The 23,237-nt window shown below is 52.8% G+C and overlaps 7 protein-coding genes across 7 annotated transcripts; 5 read left to right on the forward strand and 2 right to left on the reverse strand.

Moving 5' to 3' along the window:
• Positions 1 to 1,054: 1,054 nt before the first annotated feature.
• IUM83_08642 (mitochondrial pyruvate carrier 2-like) lies at positions 1,055 to 2,050 on the forward strand (the record flags this gene model as incomplete). Its single annotated transcript, XM_067933029.1, has 2 exons — positions 1,055 to 1,068; positions 1,156 to 2,050. The coding sequence occupies 2 exons, from the start codon at positions 1,055 to 1,057 to the stop codon at positions 2,048 to 2,050; spliced, it is 909 nt and encodes a 302-aa protein (XP_067794055.1).
• Positions 2,051 to 2,784: 734 nt separating this feature from the next.
• On the forward strand, positions 2,785 to 3,388 carry IUM83_08643 (CSH-like protein; the record flags this gene model as incomplete). Its single annotated transcript, XM_067933030.1, has 3 exons — positions 2,785 to 2,896; positions 2,979 to 3,077; positions 3,162 to 3,388. The coding sequence occupies 3 exons, from the start codon at positions 2,785 to 2,787 to the stop codon at positions 3,386 to 3,388; spliced, it is 438 nt and encodes a 145-aa protein (XP_067794305.1).
• Positions 3,389 to 4,269: 881 nt separating this feature from the next.
• Positions 4,270 to 4,724, forward strand: IUM83_08644 (mitochondrial pyruvate carrier 4-like; the record flags this gene model as incomplete). The annotated part of the gene is made up of 2 exons (XM_067933031.1): positions 4,270 to 4,381; positions 4,447 to 4,724. The coding sequence occupies 2 exons, from the start codon at positions 4,270 to 4,272 to the stop codon at positions 4,722 to 4,724; spliced, it is 390 nt and encodes a 129-aa protein (XP_067794083.1).
• A 1,241-nt stretch (positions 4,725 to 5,965) lies between these two features.
• Positions 5,966 to 6,358, forward strand: IUM83_08645 (mitochondrial pyruvate carrier 4-like; the record flags this gene model as incomplete). Its single annotated transcript, XM_067933032.1, has 1 exon — positions 5,966 to 6,358. One exon carries the CDS (start codon positions 5,966 to 5,968, stop codon positions 6,356 to 6,358), a length of 393 nt encoding a protein of 130 aa, XP_067794056.1.
• A 605-nt stretch (positions 6,359 to 6,963) lies between these two features.
• IUM83_08646 (Regulator of G protein signaling) lies at positions 6,964 to 7,356 on the forward strand (the record flags this gene model as incomplete). The annotated part of the gene is made up of 1 exon (XM_067933033.1): positions 6,964 to 7,356. The coding sequence occupies one exon, from the start codon at positions 6,964 to 6,966 to the stop codon at positions 7,354 to 7,356; it is 393 nt and encodes a 130-aa protein (XP_067794269.1).
• A 2,954-nt stretch (positions 7,357 to 10,310) lies between these two features.
• Positions 10,311 to 10,676, reverse strand: IUM83_08647 (Chromo domain/shadow; the record flags this gene model as incomplete). Its single annotated transcript, XM_067933034.1, has 1 exon — positions 10,311 to 10,676. The coding sequence occupies one exon, from the start codon at positions 10,674 to 10,676 to the stop codon at positions 10,311 to 10,313; it is 366 nt and encodes a 121-aa protein (XP_067794084.1).
• A 3,861-nt stretch (positions 10,677 to 14,537) lies between these two features.
• Positions 14,538 to 22,536, reverse strand: IUM83_08648 (Tyrosine-protein phosphatase non-receptor type 9; the record flags this gene model as incomplete). Its single annotated transcript, XM_067933035.1, has 3 exons — positions 14,538 to 14,542; positions 14,644 to 15,199; positions 21,115 to 22,536. The coding sequence occupies 3 exons, from the start codon at positions 22,534 to 22,536 to the stop codon at positions 14,538 to 14,540; spliced, it is 1,983 nt and encodes a 660-aa protein (XP_067794085.1).
• Between the last annotated feature and the right edge of the window lie 701 nt (positions 22,537 to 23,237).

The raw sequence follows: 23,237 nt of genomic DNA on the forward strand, positions 1-23,237 counted from the left end.
GCGCGTAGGTGTTTTATACTTCCGTTTTGGTGGTGTGGCCGCCGGGGCCAAAGACGTGCAGCCCCAATGCAGTGGCGCGCAATGCCCGCCACGCGGACGGTGGCATTCGAAGAGATCAAGTTAAACCACGCACATGCACCGCGCTGCTGGATGGACGAGGTGCGACGTCGGGGTTAATGGTTGCATTCTCATCGTCTGGTAACCGCGAGCGGGAGGAAAAACTATCTGCGGGGTGCGGACGCGCTGCGATCTGCCGCGATTTCCTCTCTGTGGGCTCCGTTCGCGCAGTTGAGGCTCCAGCGATGCAGAATGCGGTGCAGAGTGCTACCGACCACGTCACTCGCGGTGCTGATGGAGAGGGGGCATCTGTTGCGACGGCGGGACCGCGAGCAGCTTTAAGCTATCCGAGCTATTCGTACGATGTTGGACCTGCGAGCATTTCGGAGCAGATTGAGTTGCGCTTAGCTGTTTACGATGGCGACAATGCGACAAGGTATTAGTGGCGACGCCCTGTATGATGCGAAGCAGCAAGGTAGAGCATCTGCAAGGCTGCTGTTGTAGCATCCACCCTGAGCAGGACTTGATGGCCGCTTTGCTTGATTGCTGCAGCGCGCAATGCCGCATTGCGCATTGCCAATGCGTTCGATCCGCATGTCAACACAGCTGTAAAAACCCACCCAGGGAATGGAGCGCGGCGCTGTGTATACGTAGTGTAGGGTAGGAATGCAGTGGATAGAAAGCTCTGCTCTTTGCTGTCAAGCTTAGTCTGAGGGCGATGCACTTGCCTGCATCCCCATCTCGACAACCAACGACAACGTGTAGTGCACCCTCCTGTAGGAAGCAGTACGAACGCCGCCTAACTCTGTTTAAGCCTAGCAGCGCAGCCGCTTACATGTACCAGCACAGGTGCCGCAGCGTTGCGGTCGACGGCTCGCGTGTCGTAATGATTGCATCGTATCTATGTAAACATGGTGTGGTGTTGATCACAGCCCAGGCGCGAAACTCAAACGTTTGGAGTGCATCGATCGATCGAGCGCGAAACCTCCTGTCCTCGATGGCGTCTGCAAGGTAGGCTGCGCCTCCACGGGGCTGCCCGTGTCCTCGCCTCTGTCCAGCTCGTTCTCACCCTTGCGCCTGTGCCTCTCCCCCTCTCAGTCGACCCCTGGCCACCGCCCAAGACGACGAGTACTTCCCGTCGTTCCTCACGGCGCTGCAGTCCACTCCCAAGACCGACAAGTCCAAGGAGAGCGCCCCCCGCGCCCGCTCCGAGGCGGACGTGCTGTCCTCCAAGGCCCGGCCGCGGCTCACCTTTGCCGAGAGCTTGTCCATGAATCGCAGCAAGCAGCAGGGCGTGGAGGTGCCTGACGACTCGCCCTTCAGCTTCGGCGGCAGCTACCAGGACAGTCTGGGCGCTCGCAGGCGCAAGAACGGCTCCTCTCAGGACGCAGCCAATGGCGGCGATGCTCAGGACGAAGATGTGCCGCCCCCGCCGACGATGTCGCTGCTGGACCCGGTGGGCTTTGCGGCCGGATCGCACAGTGTGGACGACGATGAGGCTGCGGCGGCTGCGGCTGCCCGACGCAGTGCCACTGCGGCGAGGGGATCGTACTACCCGAACGTGCACAGCGACGAGTGGGGACAGGACAAGCAGTACTGGGTCACTGTGTTCGGCTTCCAGTCGAGCGCCAAATCCTTCATCCTGCACCAGTTTCAGTCGGTCGGCGAGGTCGTGAACTACTCGAGCAGCAGCGGCGGCAACTGGCTACACCTGCGCTACCACACGAGACTACAGGCCGAGAAGGCGCTCAGCTACGACGGACGCACGCTCGCGAACAACATCATGATCGGCGTCAAAAAGTGTTACCCGTCGGACCGGGACGCGAACGCGCTCGATGAGACGCCCGTATCCAGCTACTTTGGTGCGCAGACGCGTCAGAGCTTGGGTTCTCGTAATCTCGAGGTGGACCCCACGGACGCTGACATTATGCTGCCCCCGCGCCGCCGACAGGACATTTGCTCGCGGCTTCTGAGCTATCTATTTAACTGGTGACACGATTGTCATTATGCAGCGAGAAGCGATGTAGCACAGGTGCAACTGTGGAGTAGAAGCGAGTGGACTTATAGTCACACAGGCCAGCTAGCTGGACTAGCGTAGCGCGTTCCGGAAAGAACACTTCACTCAGTGGAGAACACGTATGCCTTGTGCGTGTACGAAGAAATGCTAGCCAAGTCGGGGAAAGCACTAAGCCCCCCGGTTAGGTAAGAAGGTGGAGGATAATCGGCGAGCTACAGTGCAATGTCCAAAAGTTTTTTAGGCATATCGATTTCGAGTCGTTTTGGCTTGAGTTTTCACCTGGTTTGTCGATTGCCTCGGGTTGCTCACCGCGCGCGTACCGTGACCAGCCAGAAGAGCAGCTTCAAGTTCGGCTTGGCACTCACCCAATGGTGTTTCGACGGGCAGACATGAGACAGCGTTTTTCAGGAACAAGTTTTACCAGGTCGTGAACTATTCGTGAAAGGTAGAACATTTATCGCAGGCAATTTTGCCCACAGCTCTGCTTGATTTGCAAGGGTGGATTTGGCGAAAACTATATATTGCAGGTTCCTGAAGTACCTAGCCCTAGTAAACTTCAGGATAGGATGAAAGTGATCGTCGACTTGACCCACCATCTTCTTGCAGCGAGGATCGGAGCAACGCTGCACACCAAGCAGAAAAACGGAACTGCCATTTCGTGAATATCCGCCCGGTGCACAAGTCCAAGAAACCTTCACACGCCAAGCGCCATGCTGCCGTCCATCGTGCCCCGCATCCAGCAGAAGGTGCTCGAGCAGCAGATCGTGGCCAACAGCCCCAAGCTCGCGCGGATCCTCGCGCATCCGGCTGGCCCGTTCACGAGTACGTTGTGGTTGCACCTACAGTGGTTGCAACCGAGTGCGTCAACTAACGACTTCTGTGTGTTGCTTCACGACTCTGACAGTTCACTTCTGGGCGCCGACTTTCAAGTGGGCCATCTCCATCGCCAACATCGCCGACATGCGCAGCGACCCCGAGAACATCTCGGTGCTGCAGCAGATTGGTGCGTAGACCACTCATCGACACTCGAACTGCTTTAGTGCGTTGATTCTGACTGTTGTTGCTACTTTGCTTTTACTTCGAGTAGCTGTGGCGGGCGGTGGCCTCATCTGGTCGCGCTACAGCACGGTGATCACGCCCGTGAACTGGAACCTCCTCGCCGTGAACTTCTTCATGGCTGGCACCGGCATCGTGCAGCTGTACCGCAAGTTCGATCACGACCACTCAGTGGCACGCGCCGCCGAGGCAGCGAAGACCCAGTACGGCAGTGCCGCGGAAGCAGCCAAGACAGCCGTCGAGTCGGCCACGCTGTAGGCGGGACCAGACTCCACGTTGTATTGCATATCTACATAGCTAACTTAGCTGCCCGCGGCCTCCTTCCCCATAGAGACCTAGCGCCTCAAGGGCACAATTAATGACGTAATTGAACGCGCTCATGGCAATATTCGCTCCTGTAGGATGACGCCGGCCTAGTCTCCGCAGGCCAGCGGGTGAATTTCTCGGTGATAGACACGCGGGTGCATGCATGCTCAGGCAATTTGCATTTGCTTGGTGCTGACAGCGTCGTGCGTCGTTGAGTGCTCTGTAGGTTGAGAGGGGGCCGTATAGACACGTGAAAGTGAATCGCCGACACGAGCAGGTGAGTGCTGTCGGCGGAGGACCAGCAGGGTGAGTTGGATGTCTCGCAGTCTAAAGTCGACAATGCTGACGGGCGGCTTCAACCCGAGCAGGACCGGTGGAGGAGCAATGTTGCTCTCCATCGACAGTTGCCGTTGATTGCAGCAAACTCGGGTCGAATTTGCTCGAGCAGTGGCAAGCGTTGCAAATCGCTACTCGTGCTTCCAGCGTTCGTCCACATACATATGCCAGGTGAGTTTTTGACAGGACAACTTCAACGCTGTCGCCGAGCAAGTCATACGAGACGAACATATCCTTAGCCCCCACCTAACTCGCACTGAGCTAAGCGAACTCAAGCGGACCAAGCAGAACCTCAACTATAGCTTGCGAGCTAGAGGATCTGCAACGGTCGCACTTCAAGCTTGAAGCCACGTTTCCATACTGTACGTTGGGCTGCTTCGATTCTCGCCCACAATCGCTTTCGCTATCTGGGGCTCACGTCGACCACCCTCCCCCGAACTCCCCCCCCCCCTGAACTTCACTCGGTCTAGCCCCCCCCCCCTTCGACTGAGCTCGCCATGCTGCCGTCCATCGTCCCGCGCATCCAGCAGAAGGTCATGGAGCAGCAGATCGTGGCCAACAGCCCCAAGCTCATGGCGCTGCTCAACCACCCGGCCGGCCCCTTCACAGGTACGTCCTGCAGCGTCGAGCACCTCCTTCCTACTATAACTTACGAGCCCCTTGCTCTGATGCAGTCCACTTCTGGGCGCCCACCTTCAAGTGGGCCATCTCGATCGCCAACGTGGCGGACATGAAGCGCTCGCCCGAGACCATCTCCGTGGCCCAGCAGACGGCGGTGACGGCCACGGGGCTCATCTGGTCGCGCTACAGCATGGTCATCACGCCCAAGAACTGGAATCTCTTCGCCGTCAACGTGTTCATGGCCGGCACGGGCCTCGTGCAGTTCTACCGCAAGTTCACGTACGACCAGTCGCTCACGACGCAGACGACCGCGGACAGCGTCACGCTGTAGACAGCTCTGTTCGTCCGGATCCTCTTGGGTCGCTATTCGTCGTCTATTGCTGCCTAGCGAGCCAGTTGCTCCCCATAGAGACTCCTCGCCGCCAAGGCGCCACAACTGACCTACATAAATGAACGGGCAGCCTCTAACCTGAATGCAGTGGTGTTTTCCTTCTTCTTGTAGCCGTGTTTGCTGTTGCTCGTCCGCGAGCTGGTGCGTGCAGTGGAGGTCTGCGCTGATGCCGCTCGGCCCGCCGAGAAGAATCCTGGCGTGCTGACGTCCTTGAAGGTGGGTAGATATGCACTGCTTGGAGGTCCCGTTAAAGACATGAGTTCGCGCAGGATCGCCGACACCCAGCACTTTGATGAGTGCCAGGAACCGCTCCTGGCAGCAGCACCAGCAAGGGCCTGCTGCTTCTGCAGGCGTAACTGCCTGATAATGGAGCTCTACGGCGGCATGACGCAAACACCACAATCGGACCTGCCCGACGAGCGACAAGACCGCGCAGACTTCAACGGAGAACACGACCAAGGAGCTGTTCTGGTGTCTCGATAGTCTGCCTCTTCACGCACGCTAGCTCGGCGTCCGCGTCAAGCTCTCCCAGTGCTGAGCGCCGACCCGTCTCACGATCACACAGCAGCTCGCGCGCTCCGATCTCTGCATTTGACTCGGCACCGACCAGTCCCATCCAGCCGACAACTGGACCGACCAAAGGCTTCTTGACGCTGACCCCGGGACACTTCCTCCTGGTTGAAGCGACCCACTCGATAATCGAGTCGATTATGACGCTGGTCATGGAGTTGTGCACCGTCGACAAATCCCCCACCAGAGACTTCGCTTGCTTGGCAGACTTTTCGGCGGTACAGAGGTGATCTCCTCACCAGCGCCATACTCCATCCATTACCAGACTTGCTCCGACGCAACCAGCACAACAACGAGTTCCAAGCGAGCACTGGTGCAGCCCACATTGCAGTTCGGCTGCCCAATGACGGAATCAACATGATTCGACGACTCGAGTGGTGCTTCGTGCGCGGCTACCGACAACTTCAGCCTGTAAATATCCGATATCCAGCGTGTCACATTGCGACTTGTGATTGGCCAGAGGTCGCAAACCAGCTCTCCCATTGGCTACACAGCTCGACTAAAAAGCGAATTCTGGACCGCCGGTAGTCAGCGGACGCAAATCGCTGCAATCCATCACTTCCGAGCGCTCCTCGTCGACCCCAGAGCTCCTCCTCGTCCGCGCTGCCGCCATGCTGCCGTCCATCGTCCCCCGCATCCAGCAGAAGGTGCTCGAGCACCAGATCGTGGCCAGCAGCCCCAAGCTCTCGGCCATGCTGGCGCACCCGGCCGGCCCCTTCACCGTGCACTTCTGGGCGCCCACCATCAAGTGGGCCATCTCCCTCGCCAACGTGGCGGACATGCGGCGCTCGCCCGAGACCATCTCCGTGGCCCAGCAGACTGCGGTGACCGGCACGGGGCTCATCTGGTCGCGCTACAGCTTGATCATCACGCCCAAGAACTGGAACCTCTTCGCCGTGAACGTGTTCATGGCCGGCACGGGCCTCGTGCAGTTCTACCGCAAGTTCACGTACGACCCGTCCAAGGCCGCGGAGTCCGTCGAGGCCGCTGCCAAGTCCAGCTAAGCACATGCGCCGGATGGCGGTCAGTACCTATCTACACACTATAGCACAAGTTCACTAACGTAGCTGTCTGTCTGGTTGACGACCGGCTCGCACTCTCCCAACGGGTACGCACTGCTGCGGGAGCACGTCTAATGATCTAATTGAATGAGCTGGTGACAGCTTTTTGCTGTGTTTTTAATTTGTCTATCAATTAGCAGTGCCTACGTGCTAGTCGAGTGCTTGGAGGCGTAGTTGTTATAGTGGGCTCGCGCACTTCATTGCCGACTCGACCTTGCATTGCAGCGCTCCGCAAAGGAGATTTCCCACAAGTGCATGATGTCTAGCGCACGGCTGCAAGTCGATGTGAGCTCTACCAAATGCGACGAGATCTACATGTGGCTGTCGAATCTGAGTGTGGGTATGTTCAAGAAGATCACCAACCTGGTTCGGAATGGCATGTTACAGGACTCGCTCTCGCGCTTCATCAAGACCAACTACTAAAAAGAGCTGTGACGAGACAGCAAGGCGACGCCAGGGACGCACACCTCGCGACTGTAGACCTGGCCGCGAAAGCCGGAAAGCTGTAGTTTTGCCATTTGGACGTGTTTTGGACGTACCCGGGATGCATGCAGGCCTTCCGCAAATTCTTGGTCTTCCAGCACTGCTCGGAGAGTCTCATGCTGTGGGAGATCGAGCACTATTGGAGCTACCAAATCGTACGTCGGTCGGCCAAGAAAATCTACGGCAAGTCCCTGAATCCGAACAACCCAAGGTCCCACTCCGCTGGCGCCGTCAAGGTGCAGTTGGAAGTGGTTTGTCGGACGGCCTCCAACGAGGTCGGGAACGAGTGCAGCGACCACATGCGTACAGTGATGGTGCTAGACTTCCTGGGCTTGCGGATCTTCATGGTCCTCGGCATGCTGCTGTTCAACCAGGACGAGCTGGACCAGTGCCGCAGCCCGAGCTGCTGGCCAGTGCCGTGCCCCTCGTACTGGCGGCGTTGCACGCGCTGCTGGTGACGCACAGTTCGATTAGATGATGGAGGCGCTGGAGGTACTCATCGAGGTGGCCGAGCCGCACACGGCGTCAAACCGTGCATGCGCGAGTTTGTCGAGACCATGGTGCAGATCGCCGACGCCCGCGCGACGAGAACGACGACAACGTCATGCCCGACGGGCGCAGACAATTGGCCATGCCCAAGATGTACCCGTGTCCTTCAAGATGATGCTGGAGATGCAGGACCTGAACACTTGGGACGTTGCCAACTGCGAGGACGACAGGTCTGCTGGCGGCCAGGGCATTGACTAGGAGATGTCCAACTTTGACGTGGGATCCGAGACGCTTGAGCTGTTAGTGAACGCTCGCTGTCCACGAGCTTTGCTCTGATCCAGGAATACGCAGCTCGCGCCGACAACTAGGTGAGCCGCCACGCCGCGTTGGTGGACCTTTGTCATATCCTGGACGTTCTCGACAACAACAACTTGGACGCTATAGTCCGCCACCTGCTAGCGCAGGCCAACGACCGTGTGCTGCACGACCGTGGGCGTTATCGACCAGCTTGCCGTCGACGAGGTACCGCAATTCCAGGCGTATCACTTCCGACACCGGATTTAGTCATCCTGGTCTCTGTCGTGTCGTTGCTTTGGGTGGCTCATCGTGCAACGTGCGGGGCATGGCCACGCGTTTGATTAAAATATCCGCCAGCAGTGGGAGGTGAAGGTGAAAGTATTCGGAGGCGAGGACGTTACGGCTGCAGTCGGCTGCAATTCAAGGCAGGCAAGACGCGTGTGCAGCTGCAAGAAGTTTCCTCGGTCCTCCCTGCCATTGTCCGCGTTATCCTGAGTTGAGAGCCGCTGGATTGCAGGGTCTTATCTGTCTTGTTGGCAAGTATTGCCTCACTGTATTGAGCAAGCTGTACCATGTGCTTTGAAGACGTTGCGCGCAGCAGCTTCAAACGAAGTGTGCTACAACGAGCGGTGAAAGAGAGAGAGAGAGAGTGATCGTGGTCACTTTCATTCCGGCTGCCGAAGACTCATTGCTCAAGGGATCCAAACACCGGCGTTAGCAACTTTAAGATGATCAAGAAGCTCCCACGACTCTGGAATATGATTGTCATGACAATTCTAGCGCTGTGGGGGTTAGCAGACGGCCCTGACCTCGTAACAAGCGAAATAGTGACTAGCTCACAGCAGTCATTCCGAGACGCAAAAGCAAGTCAAGACGCGGACCGACGTGCTACGGAGATTCAGCGACAACAAATACTCGCGAGCACTGCAGCCAAGTTCGATGCGCGACAACGAACCTACGCGAACTACGACTCAACGTATTCGTGGAACCAGCGATATCGCAACTCCGCAAGTATACGCCAAAACTAAAGCCAACACGAGGAAAGCAAAGACATTCGAGCTTAATCTAAATGAACACTTTGCTTTTAATGACTTGTTGCCATTTCAAAATTCATTATTCGCTCCGACACTTCTAGCATCCATGGTCGTACCGAAAGCAGTGTTTCTTCAACAGGAACTCTTGTCTGCATTGATATCAATGCAATCAACGTTGATGATCGACGTTACACTGACAACATGCTAATCTTGAAACGAGAAGTGCGTGACCAACCACGGGCAATGTTGTTGAAATATTTAGCAAGAATGGGTGGCGAGGACGATACAATGTAGACCTGCTCTAATACAAGAATTTGTGGGTCGAAGACTGCACGGGTTGCGGCGCTATTGATGCTATCCTTGGACATGTGTATGTGACCTTATCTATCGTTCGGGCTCGAGTGCTGGTAGACAGTAATTGCCTTTGCAGCAACAAAATATCTTGGCAGACAGATCCAAGACGCCCTGATGGTCAATTCCACACTTGAGATTTTACCTTCCCATATATCCTTGTCCAGTTTCAAGATGTTCAAGAAGTTTCCTCGACTCGGTAGAATGCTGGTGCTGGGAATTCTGACCCTGGGGGGGATAGCAGACGACGGTGAGCTAGTCTCAAGCGAAGCGGTGATCAACAGTCATTACGCGACGCGAAGACGCAGCAAGATGCAGATCGACGCGATACAGAAGTTCAGCGGCAACAGATTCTCGCAAGTACAGCAGCCAAGGTTGATAACCGACAGCGCGCGTATTCCGGCAACAACGCTAACTACTCCTGGAATCAACGGTACCGCAATACCGCTAGCGCACACAACGTAAGGCAGCAATATATTGAAAGAATGAGCTGGTTACATTTAATATACATTTAGGCCCACGTCAAGCTGCTAGTTGTATGATAGGTACCTTCACTGATACTTCAAGTAGTCGTTTTGGAAAAGCCATCGTTACTATCAACTTTCATTCTGGATAAGTCGATACTGCTGAACGAAGGTCAAAGGGTACCTGCCATCACCAACAGGATTCCATCCACCATCGTAGCAGCTCGTTATTGCCGACAGCTTTGCCTCGGAGTTGTTGCATATCGGCGCACCGCCCAAATCAATCCACTGGCCGACTGTGTCTGTCCAACCTGGCAGTTCTGCCAAGTTGGTATGGTCAACTGACAGGTAGTTGATGAGCAAACCCTCCCGGGTGGATGGAGGGATAGATTTGATCGGGTTATACGAAAAACACACCTCCAAGTACTCGTCCAGCATGGAGATTGTAAGGCTTGACACGTAGAAGGCCGCGAGTGAAGATGTACCGCGATGTGGAAACGTGTAGGTAGTTGGACGTAAATTGCAAAGTGATATTAGTTGGTTAAGGCCTTGTGGCCGGCCGTCTGGGCCAGTGCCCAAGGCGGTGCTAAAATGAATGAATCTGATTGGTCAATCTACTTCAAGTTGAAGTGGGTTGACGTGCGCTATACAAGAGTAAATGTACACGACAGAGATCATGCACCCTAGTGCATGTTCCTTACTTACCCACTTGTCTTTGCGTAGTGAATGTTGTAGTTTAGATGTGCGGGCCTTGACGTGCTCGTCACGTCTCGGTCCTTACATCCTCCCGGGTTTGACTTCACGTTGACGGCGCTTGAAGTCGTCGACGAGAACTTTCCAGTGAGAGACGTGCTTGATGTCTTTCTCGAGTTCCCACGAAGATTCGTGATCTGGGAGACCATGCCACTTGACAAGCCACTCAATCTTGCGATTGAACTGACGCTTGCGTAGAAGTTTCTCGACAATGTGGAGGTCTTCTCCAGTGTCTTCATTCGTGATGATGCGAGATGCTTTCGGAAGAACACGAGTCTCAAACTTGTCCGGCTTGGAGACGTAATGGCTGAGAACGTCTACGTTGAAAGTAGGGTTCAGTGACTTCATACTGCGTGGCAAAATCAGACGAGCAGCGTTGTCGTTGATCATGCGCTTGATAACGAACGGACCAACTTTACGAGCGGCTAACTTTGCACGTTTGACGTCAATGTCTTTCGCAGCATGCTTGAGTGGAATACGGCGTGTATCCAGCATAACCAAATCTCCTTCCTTGAATTGCACATTGCTACGGTGTTGATCGTAGTACTTCTTTTGCGATGCTTGAGCCTTGAGTAAGTGCTCGTTGGCTTTGCCAATAATCTTGTCACGTTCGTCCTTGAAGCGATTTGCATACTCAGACAGTCCTTGTTGTACTTGAACTGTGGTAGACAGCGTAGGAAAAGTTCCGAAGGGATTGCGTTCCTGACGCCCTGTGTCTACTTCAAATGGCGAAAGTCCTGTAGAGGCACTGACTAGCGTGGCATGAGCATACTCAATCGTTCCCAACTTGGCAGCCCAGTCATCACCATGATACGAGACCATACAACGAAGTGCGTCTTCTAGTACCAGGTTTTGACGTTCGGTTTGGCCGTCAGCTTGAGCGCGATATGACGTTGTCATATTCAATTGTACACCCATGACCTGCGCGAGTGATTTCCAAAAACGCGATGTGAATTTGGGATCACGATCACTGATGACCACTGCAGGCACTCCATGATGCCGAACGACATTGTCGAAGAAATAATGAGCGATTTCTTCGGCATCATCAGTAGTGTGAACGGGACAGTAGATCGGACGCTTGGACAACTTGTCCACGACGGTCATGATAGCATCATAGCCATCTGATTCTGGCAATCCAGTAACGAAATCCATGGAGACGACTTCCCAACATTCCTTTGGAATCGGAATTGGAATCAACTTGCCATTCTTCTTGGCATTGCTGTGCTTCCAACGTGTGCATGTTTCACAACTTTGCACGTAATCAGAAACGTCTTCATGAAGCGACGCCCAGTAGTACCATTGCTTGATACGGAGGTACGTACGACGAATTCCTGGGTGCGCGGCAATACTGGAATCATGAAATTGCTCAATAATCTTCGTTCTTAGACGATTGCGCTGCGATCTCGGGACACAAAGTCTCATCATTTTGGACTCCTTATCGTCCGTGAATTGCACATAAAGCAATTGATCCTTGAGTACGTATGGATCATGCGGAGTACGATACTTGTCACGAAATCCAGGATCAGTGCGGTAGGCTTTGATGAACTCTTCTTTGAGATTCGAAGTCCATCCTAGCGAACTTGCGTGTTGCATTTGCACGACCGATGTGGCAATCTCTGCATCTTGAACAGGAGTGTAGAGGTGACCATCGGAAAGATCATGTAAGGCGATGTGACCAGCAGGAACATCCGTCATCTCCTCCCCGAAAATTCAACAGGCGAGAGAGCTGCAGATATCATGGTCGTATTCACCTTCTGGGAGTCCCCATCATGTTGCTGTGCACGGTAGCGTGATCCAAAACTGTCACACTGCGGTGTACACGTATGAAAGCTGATTGTATTGATAGCGGGACGCGCAACACTCTGTGAGGCTGGAACAGTCGAAATTTGACTATCTGGAGTCGATAGCGAAGCATTGACTGTGCGTAGATCGCTAATTACGCGAAAACTCGATATCGGTTTATCACTTTCAGACTCACAATGCTGAAAACTGATTGAGCAGACAATTGGCGGATCCAATTGTGGTGATATCAACGCATTCGGAGTTGAATCCATCGGAGGACGGGACAGTGCATCAGCTACGACATTCATTGATCCTTTCAGGTGATGCAGGGTGAAGTCGAACTGAGCAAAGAAGGTCAAGAAGCGTGCAAGCTTCGAGGAAACCTTCGGGTGGTGTAACAACCACTGACATGCACTGTTGTCCGTGTAGATGTCGAAATGACGACCATAGAGGTAATGACGCCATTTTCCAGCGACAGCTTAATTGCATAGAGTTCCTTCTCATGGGTAGGCCAATTTTGTTCATGCACACCCAACTTCTTGGAGAGGAAAGCTAACGGATGATCATGTCCGTTGTGCTTTTGCGAAAGTACTCCACCAACACAATATCCTGAAGCATCGGTTGTCACGATGAACGGAAGAGAAATCCGGTAAAGTCAGGACTGGGGCGGATTGCAATGCTGATTTCAGCTTGCTGAAGGCGATATCATGCTCTTCATTCCAATTCCAAGTATGGTCCTTCTTGACTAGAGGTCCAAACGGTAAGGCGATTGTCGCGTAGTTGTAAATGAAGCGACGGTAGTAGCCTGCGAGACCCAAAAGCTTTGCAATTGCTTTTGGTTCATTGGAATTGACCAATTGGCGATCACTTCAGTTTTCTTGGAATCCACCGCAATGCCTTGACTTGACACGGTGTGACCCAGAAACTGAACTTGATTCTGCCCAAAATGACATTTCGAACGATGACAGTACAGCTTCTCTGCGTAACACTTCGAAGAGCGTGCGGAGATGCTGCAGATGCTCCTTCATGTTCTTGGAAAATACACAAATGTCATCCAGATACACCACGATAAACGGATATTTGCCTAGTAGGACACGCATAAGACGTGACCAGACACCTGGCATTCCAGCAAGACCCATTGGCGCAACACACCATTGGTAGGTCTCAGAATGAGTGCGGAACGCTGTGTACTGACGACTTTTCAAGGCAACCCTCATCTGATGGTAACCTTGTGCGAGATCCAAGACTGAGAAGATGATACATCCATACATCTTGTCAAATGTTTCGTCAATTCTCGGGAGTGGAATTCTGGCGATGATCGTTTGCGAGTTGAGCCAACGATAATCAATCACCCAACGAATCGGTAACGTGGCGTTTCCCGACCGTAACCACTCAGCTCGAGAAAGTTGTTTCCCTGATTTCGGGTCTTTCTTCGGGATACCAAAGATGTTGGAGACCCAAGGCGAATCGGATAGTTCGATCCAACCTTTCTTCAACTTTTCTTCGACAAACAGATCAAGGGCATCTTGTTCTGTCTTCGAGAGCCGAAAAGGTGCGCGTGTGCTTGGCATAGCATCTGACTTCATGTCGAGCTCGAATTCCACGCGTCGATGAGGAGGTAACCCATCGGGTAAAACGTCTGGAAACACGTCAGCAAACTCATCAAGGAGAGGCACAATTTCTTGTGGTTCTTCCGTGACGGGTTGAGCTGGAGTAACTTTGACGCGGTAAATCTCATCATAGTCATGGTGCTTGGCTTTAGCTTTGAACTCAGCACCAGATACTTCTACCTTGCGCAACACTGGTTTCATTCCTTGCGGTTTGAACTGCAGGTGATGAGTACGCCAATCAATAATTGGTTGGTACTTGGTAAACCAAGGTTTTCCGAGAATGACATCGTGTTCAGGGCTCATAGACTATTCCAGGACCTCTAAGTCTCTGAATCGATAGCCATCCATCTCAATAGTGACCTTGCCCTTGTGAACGGCACGTTTCTTCGTTGTGCTTCCGTCAAACAAGGTGACTTGAGAGATCATCGTGTCAGGAATAGTATCCACCAATCCAGGACGAATGACATTGCATGTGGCTCCCGTGTCTAGCATAATGGTGACACGTTTGCCTTCACACAGACCTGGCTTCCGAATCAACTCATTCGGAGCTGGTAGTGACTGGATGGTAGCAGCGTTGAGATCATTTATCTCAACAACTTCAACAGACTCTGGCTTTTCTGCTGCCAAAGTGTGAACAGCGAACTGACCACGCTTAGTGTCAGACTGATAGCTGTTATTCGTTCCGTGCTTCTGTCGATTTTGAAGCTTGAAGCACTGTTCAATCGTGTGACCAGGCTTCTTACAATACCGACACTTCTTTGAGTTGCCACTGTTACGGTTGTTGTTCTGAACAGGGCGACGATAATTGTCACGGCGTGGGTTATGCACATGACCAGTGTCGATTTCCATAGGCTCAGGTTCATTCTCAGCAGGACGCTGTGGAGCCGTGTTGGAACGAGCGAATGACGTGGAGTTGGAACGGCCAAAAGATCTTGGAGGTGTCCAACGACTCTTCTGAAACGGACCAGCACGAAAGTGCGATCTGTCATACTCGAGTGCAACTGAGAGAGCCTCAGATACCGTCGTGCAACGACGATACTGAACTTCTTCTTTCGTGGGACTAACAAGACCTCGAATGAAGTACGTGATCTTGTCAAGCTCACTCATGTCCTTGACTTGCATGATAGCAACGCGGAACCGAGAGATGTAGTCCTCCAAGCTAGAACAACGTTTTTGCTTGAGACTGTACAATCGATCTCGAAGGCGCTCCTGAAGATCCGGAGGAACGAATTCCTTCGTGAGCTTCTGGATCAAATCTTGGACATCACTGACGGAATCCCTGCAAAGCATGTACCATGCAGCAGCATTTCCTCTGAAATTGGCAGTCATCATGGCAATGATGCGCTTACTCTGATTCTCATCTTGCCAATCAATGTTCTTCGCCTCAAAGTAATGAATAACTTGGTCGAAGTACAATTCAACTGAGTCACCCGTGTTTCCATAGAAGCGAGGTAGGCTTATACCTTCAACTTTGACCTCTTTGCGTTGCGAAGTCAAAACGTCGATTAGTGCTTGTTGTTTCTGCACCATTTCGACCACAGACTGTGTCAGACGGTCAGCAGACCATCCACCAGGATTTAACGAAGTCATGATAGTGTAACTTGAGCTAAAAGCTGATTAAAGTTACGCTACGAATGTACAGCTGCTAGCTACTAGAACTAGAGCTACAACGACACTGTCAACAGCTACTCGAAACGGGCGCGCTTGATGCTGATAACGCGATCAACGAAAGCACGAACTTCGGTGTCGATGCGGTTGGCACAGGTGTTCAAGATGTCGACGGTTTCGAAGAGAAACAGTCCAAACCCAGGCTCGATAACACGGTCGAGGTGAGTTTCGAAAACGGAAAGAAAACTTCACGGAGATGCTCCGTCAAGCAAGTAACTTCGTACTGCAAATGGGTAGCAGCACGAACTGTGAAAGCGCGTTGAACGGTTTGTTCAATGGTGAGAATGCGACGATTTTGCTGATCTTCGTCCCACTCACGAGCAGTACGCTTAGGCATATACTGGAAAAATACCCGAAGCTTACGGCAAAGCTTACCCGAAAATTACGCGAAAATTCAGGAAACGACTGAAAATTACGCGGATTCTCAAATTCGGAATTATACGGATGCTGGGGTTTAGGTAACTACTGATTGGCTGAGCCAAAGTGCAATTACACTAAAACAATGCGAAAAAAGTTTAAAACAACACTTAAACAACGCTATTTAGCGCTAATTCAAGCGTTGGCGCTTTGCCTTGTAATTGGATTTCTTCTGATCGAAACCCTGAACAAGTAGCTCTTCCTGTTGCGCCTCTTCAAGTGCTCTTTTACGCGAGCTCTCCTTAAGTTCACGGTCGAATACAGTAGTGAGTGTGTTATGAATACGCACTACTTGTAAACTTAGGATACGGCAAGCTTCTCGATAAAGTATACGCTCGGACTTAGAGTGAAAACTCTCCTCCTGGTCCTGTAAGTGGTGAGTTAAGCTTGCAAGGCGATTAACTGAGTTTAATCCCTTAATACGAAGTCGATCTACTGCTTGTAGATTAGGATCTGGGTTTGAGTTGAGGTTTTACTTTTGGTTTTTCACCTTGGTCATACAAGGCCAAAGGTTTCCGCAATATACTAGGCTTACGTGCGGGAAGGTGACTAGTGAAGCGAAAAGCGTTAAACTAGTACAAATCCTTCGGATAACTAACCGTTAGCAATAAGCGTGAGGCTAGTTAGCGTAATCGACTAGCGAAAAGCGTTAATGTCGATTATGCAAGACTTACGGCTAGCGAAAAGCGTTAATGCCGCTAAGTCAGGGAACACGTAGAGTAGCAGTAAGTGCGAAAGCAGTAACCCTAACCCGGATACTGTAGCAGTAGTCAGCCGAAGTAGCGAGTCGAGTCGGTCGATTGAAGATCTTCTGACCACTTGCCCGGCGAAAATGACCGTAAGTGCTACCAGATGTAAGGCTTGACACGTAGAAGGCCGCGAGTGAAGATGTACCGCGATGTGGAAACGTGTAGGTAGTTGGACGTAAATTGCAAAGTGATATTAGTTGGTTAAGGCCTTGTGGCCGGCCGTCTGGGCCAGTGCCCAAGGCGGTGCTAAAATGAATGAATCTGATTGGTCAATCCACTTCAAGTTGAAGTGGGTTGACGTGCGCTATACAAGAGTAAATGTACACGACAGAGATCATGCACCCTAGTGCATGTTCCTTACTTACCCACTTGTCTTTGCGTAGTGGATGTTGTAGTTTAGATGTGCGGGCCTTGACGTGCTCGTCACGTCTCGGTCCTTACAGAGATCGTCGTGAAAAGGTCATCGGGGACCGTTTCGAGCGCATCGTCTAGCAGAGACACGGAAAGCGATGGGATTTTGAAGAACGCGGTCGCGAACTCTCTGAGAGGAGTGTGTTCAAGATATACGAGTCTCACGTTAGCCCACGTCTCTGCCAACTCGTCGTGTATCAGCGTACGGTTCGTGATGGACATCTTGATGTCTCCAAGCAGTGGAGGCAGCGGCTTGGTTACCAGACCTTTAGGCATCTATGTCATATTCGTGTAAGCCATCACCAGAAAGATCATATTCGGGTGCAGATCAGCATTAAGAGCTGCACTCGAGCCCCATTCAACTCTTGATACATTCCAAAGTTCGAGTCCAAGCAAATTGGGGAACCGGCGAATCGAGAGTGGCATGCGAAACTCGGCACAATGCTCGAAGACGACAGCAGTGACGGCATCATTCTGCAAGTGGTCAAGCACGGTGCTCGGTGGCGAGACGACGCCATGCTTGTAGCAGTTGTATTCCAGTACAGAATAGCTCACGTTGACTGCAAACCAGGGTCGGAGGCCTTGAAGGCACATTTTCATGGTACTGGCATCAGCAGTACTAGCCAAGTATGCAGCGTGGAGATGCAACCCTAGAACAAGCCCTCCAGCAGCCACAAACGTGATCGGAGCAATCACTCGACGAACGAAAGTCAGGCCGACTCTGTACTTTGATGATTGTTGTTTTATCACGGTGCTTAGTGTCTTACTGCTTCGTTTCTTAGATCGGATAGCGACAGCTGTATCAGCGACAGCATTCTGTTTGCATTTGAACCTAGCTGGGGCATACAGTTCAAGTATGAGACTGATGCTAGCCATCCCAAACAGGATACTTATGTGTGGCACGAGTTTCGTGACTGCGTCGAGAAAGGCAAGTGCAAATAATTCTTGGTTTTCACGAATGAGATTAGGGAAAGACACGTCTCCGTACAGAACCTCAGTTGGAAACCCGTACCACTCGGTGTCAAACTGCCTTGCGTAAGGCACGAAAATGGAGAGCGGTAAAATAAGACACGCAAAAGTTGTCAGCAATGTGTCCACGGTCACACATATAGCCCTCTCTCGGATTGGCACAATATTGTACTTGGCAATAGTGCGTTTTGATGCCTGCTTCGCTGCGCGTGAATCAGCCGTGAGCATGAGATAGTCTAGCATTGGCGATATCCAGCAATTAGTAACTACCATTGCTGTGTATTCTTGATTGATCCACAGCCGGCCGATCAAGGTGCTGTACCGGTAGCACTGCACAATTTGAGCGCTGGCTTCTGCGGCCTTCCGAATTATGAAGACCAGCGCGAAGTGGCTTCCCTCAACACTGAGTACATCGCGAAGGCCAGAAGAGGCGAAAGAACTGATGGCGCTGATAGAACTACGCGACCGAGACGACCGAGGAGCGGTTGGCTGAACTTTCTTCTTGTTTAGTTCTCGATAGAAGTTGCTTAAGTGATCAGCCATGGCAGCGCGAGGGAAGACAGCAGGAGCCCGAGCTTTAATCGACCAAAGCAAATGAAGAACCAACTGAAGCCCGTGCAATCCACCCAGCATCCCGACAAGAGTGCCGAAGAGACGAAAGTAGCGGTGCTCCGGCAGAGCTAAGAGGCTGGCATAGTAGGCCATGAGGGGGTTCTCCATGAAAAAGTATAGCATTGCCATTGCAAGTAGGTAGGACGCGCACATGCCGTGGAGTGCCAGCAATAGTGCCCACACTGTGACAAAGGCGAAAGTTGACAGGGGGTCTATTGTTCCAGTCGTAGTAGTGGGCTTGATTGGTGTCGATTTGGGATCGGTGGAAGTTGGCGGGATGAAACTGAAGCTAGCTCGCTCGATAACAAAACCATCATCTTCAGCAACGAGCACCATCGTACTTGTCGAATTCTTAACTGATCAGGTGGTCTGCTGGACAAGAAGGCAGACATCGATAGGAATAATTTGACATCCTGTGTCTATCTTGAAGAGTTTATTTTCTCCGTCAACCAATTCGTGATTACTAAGTATACATCTCCTACCAGCTTGCATGAACACACGTACCTACTGTGAATACAATAACATGTTATGTAGTGTTTTTCTTTAAAATAAAAATGTTGCCATTTACTCGAGCTGTCGGAGTGGTGCCACAATACTTAATGGATATCTTCCGTCGATCATTGAATCTCCCCCAATAGGTACACTATGTAATTTCTTCAAGCTTCACGTTTGTGTCATGGCATAGTGGAGTTCCACTGAGATAGATCCATCGACCAGCTCTAGTAGCCCATGCCGGTAGCTCCGTGAACTTCGTGTGATCGATGAACAGATAGTTGATGAATTAATAATTATCTCTCGTTGAGGAAGGGAGACTTTGATCGGATTGTATGAAAAGCACACTTCCAAGCACCCGTTCAGTAACGATACTTTAGTAAAAAGGTCTTAGGTATGACTTCCAGACTGTCACCCAGCTAGGATATCGAGAGCAATCGAATCTGGAAAAATGCAATTCCTTGAGTGGGGTGTGTTCCAGGTAGACGAGTCTTACATTACACCAAGCCTCTGTCAACTCGTCCGGAATAACAGATATCTCGACATCTCCGAGGTAATGGCACCGTTATCAAACCTTGCGGCATCGCAGTCATGTTCGTGTACACCATGATGAAATAGAGGTTAAGACATTCGTTTCGATGAATCAGTGGGAGATTGTTTTCTTCCGATCGCTGCGCTTTCGTATCCGTGAGGTAATACGTCGTGACGATATATCGCTCAACATTGTTCACGACAGGAAGTGCAACCTGCGCAGCATCTGGATGAAATCGTCGTTCTGTAGGGCGCCTACCGTCAGCGTAATGGCTCCGAACGGATCTAGTCTATTCGGCGCCAGCAGCACGAGCTGGGTTCTGAGCATTCGCTGCCACCACAAACGTTTTCAGGTTGTTCAAGTCCCAGCTCAACACGAAGCCCGGATTGTCGTCGTCGATTTGGATCGAGGACAGATATTGATTCAACTAATACGTATTAATACAGCAAGCATCATTAATATTTTGAGTGTCGTAATTCAGGAAAGACGTTGCGCAGCCTCTCGTCGAACGAGTCAGCCGACGTTCGCGCGCGCGACTGCGGATCGGACTTCATCCGCTTGACTTGCTCTCGTCTCCACACGTTTCGTCTAGTGATGCCGAGCGACGGGGTCCTCCCTCGCTCATACTTCCTCTTGCTTTCTCAGATTGAAGGAACATTTCCATGTTATGTGTGTACCACATTATAAAGATCAACACTCACGCATCTGATCCGGCAATTACATTAAATCAATAGAATATTCGGTACCAGTTGTGTACCAATCGCAGCGATCACTAGGCTAAAAAAAGACTCAAAACTGTTTCTTGCTTGTTGCTCGTTATCTGGTTGTTGTACAGATTGGTACGAGTATCTCGCCAGCCTCAAGCTTCGCGCTTAACTGTATCGAGCGTATGAAAGATGAACGATGGAATGTACTAGAATCGCGATTAAAAACTGTTGTGTATGCTCTTCGACGAAACAAATTTCGGTCCTTATCATCTACCCTTGAAAGTTGTTGAGTAGTTGCTCCTGGAGAGACTTTGCGTTGAGTTGATAGCCAGATGATGCTGGCACATTCATACCTTGCTGTCCACCAATCAATATTTGCTGCTGCATTTGCATTGGATGCTGCATCCCGATCGGTTGTTGAATTCCCATCCCCATCCCTGCCGACTGAGGCTGCATGTTCATCGACATCGTCCGCTGCTGCGTCATGCCCATGGTCATAGGTTGTTGCTGTTGCATTCCAAACGCCATCGGCTGCTGCATCCCCATCGACATCGTTCTCTGCTGTTGCATATTCATCGCGGCTGCTTGCTGCTGCATGTTGAAAACCATTGGCTGAGTTCCCGGCATTGACATGGACATCGGTTGCTGTGCTTGCATGCCCACAGACTGGGGCTGCATACCCATTGTCATTGGTTGCTGCATCTGCATGAACGGTCGCATCGGAGGCTGTGGGTGTTGGAAAGCGAAATTTGCCGAGGGCGCCCCGTTTTGCATCAGAGGCTGCATCATTCCCATCACGTTAGGAATTTTGTTCGGGTTCATTGACATTGGAACAGGCATCGGCATTCCTGCCATTTCGACTGGCTGGGGTGGTCGCACCTGTTGCTGTTGTGTTTGAGCTCCCATGCCAGCAAGTCCTGCAGTTTCATTCGCCGACTTCGCAGGCACCGGGGCGGGCAGCTCCACGTCGAAGTTAATCATATTCAGCGCGTCAAAATCACGGTGTATCTTGGCGCGACGCTCCTCTCGCTCTTCTCGGCGCTCGAGCTTCTCTTTGTTGTGGTTGATTGCCCACTGCAACTCCTGAAGCCAATTCCCGCGCTCCTGCTCACTGGTGGCAACTAGCTCGTGGCCCCCGACAACACCAGGCACTTCAATTCGGAAACCGCAGCCTTTAGGTCTATCAGGATACGTCGCAGCAACCACGCGAACCTCGTAGTTCACGGGGATGATAATAATCGGCCGCACACCCGTGGCATTCTCATACACCAGCACGGCCTCAGGCCGCAGCAGCGCGAAGTGCTTGGCCCAAACGCCGTCCATCTTTTTGCGCATCAACGGCCCTCGCAGCACGCTGTTGGGCATCTCGGCGGCGTCCACGGCGCTCACATTGGCGTACTGCATTCCGTTGAGGCTTTCGTTCGGGTCCACCTCGCGCTCTTCCAGGCCGTAGCCCTTGTCCTCCTCCTCCTCCTCGTCGTGCACAGCGTAGGCTGCGTCCAGGTCGACGTCCTCGAGCTCCGCCTGCTTCTGGAGCCACGCGTTCGGGTGCATCATCTGGTAGCCGCCGCCGTAGTGCTGCGGGATGGCCGCGTGCGGCAGCAGCATGCTGAGCTCCCGGGGCTCGCCGACCACGCGGATGCGCGGCTGCGTGCGCGCGCCCAGCAGCTTGGCCAGCAGCAGCGTCAGCACGCGAGCGAAGGCTGAGCTGTTGACCACGAGGATGCGCTTGACCACCTCGGGATACCATCTCTTGCACACCTGCAGGATGTCCGTGACCATCTTGGCCTCCAGGTTGGCCAGCGAGCAGTGGGCCACGTCCACGACGAACACGACGCCGGGCGCGCGCCGCTCCTCCATGGCCTCCACGGCCAGGTCCATCAGGTACACGCAGAGCCGGCGCGCGTCCTCCAGCGAGCTGGCCGCGGACCCGTCGGCCGCGCCGCGGCCCTGGCGCTGCAGCTTCTGGCCGTCGCCGAACGCGGGCCGGAAGTGCTGCAGCTGCAGCAGCAGCACGGGGCAGCCCTCCGGGTCGGCCGCGCCCTCCAGCAGGTGCGCGTAGCCCTTGCGCAGCTCCTCCTGCAGCGTGGGCAGCCCCACGTTGAGCTCCAGGTAGTGCATCTCGCGCCGGAACGCGTGCTTGTCCTTGAGCTGCAGCGCGGCCCGCATCACGTCCCCGTTGTTGCGGCGCAGCGTGCGCGCCAGCTCCGCGTCCGTGAACACACCGGGCAGGGCCACGGCGCTGGCCAGCGCCTCCAGCGGCGACGGCGCGTAGCCCCCGCCGCCGTACGAGTAGCTCATGTGTGCGTCTGTTCGGATAATAACGACGGAGGACGGACGAGCGTTATCTATTATTTAAGCTAACGTTTAAAATACTTAAGTAATACGTAGTGGAGACCTTCCTCTCCCTCCGCTCGCCCAACTGCGACACTACTGACCTGAGAGGATCACGGGAGTATGCGGGTGGGAGATGGCTACATGGTGGTAGCAGATGGCTACACAGCGGACAAGTTGAAGCGGACGGCGGAGCTGCCGCGACGGGAGTTTGTAGCTGTTTGGGTGTTGCTGATGACGCTGCACGCGCTGTGTGCGGCGTATTTGCTGGCGATGGCGAGGCTGTACTTCTTCATGGAGGAACCGCTGATGCTTTACTTTAGTGACCTCATGGCGCTTCCGGAGCAACGGCGCTTTCGCGCGTTCGGAGTGGCTGTAGGTTTTCTTGGGGGGGTGCACGCGCTTCAGCTGATGCTTCACATCGGGTCGTCGATGCAAGCGAGAGCTTTGGCCGTTTGGCCACGGACCGCAGTGGTGAAGAGGGGAGTGGAAATTGTCAAGGGGTTTTCAAAGGTATCGGAGAGGAAGGTAGCAACATCAACATCAACACATCAGAAGAGCGGCGCCGTTTCGCGGACACTTTCCACTGTGGAGAATGTTGTGAGTATCGAAGGGAGGTACTTCGAGCTGGGCTTTGTGCTGCAAAAAGCTGTGGAAGTCATCGCCCA

The sequence above is a fragment of the Phytophthora cinnamomi genome (assembly GCF_018691715.1).
Source record: "Phytophthora cinnamomi strain GKB4 chromosome Unknown Contig26, whole genome shotgun sequence".
Lineage (NCBI taxonomy): Eukaryota > Oomycota > Peronosporomycetes > Peronosporales > Peronosporaceae > Phytophthora > Phytophthora cinnamomi.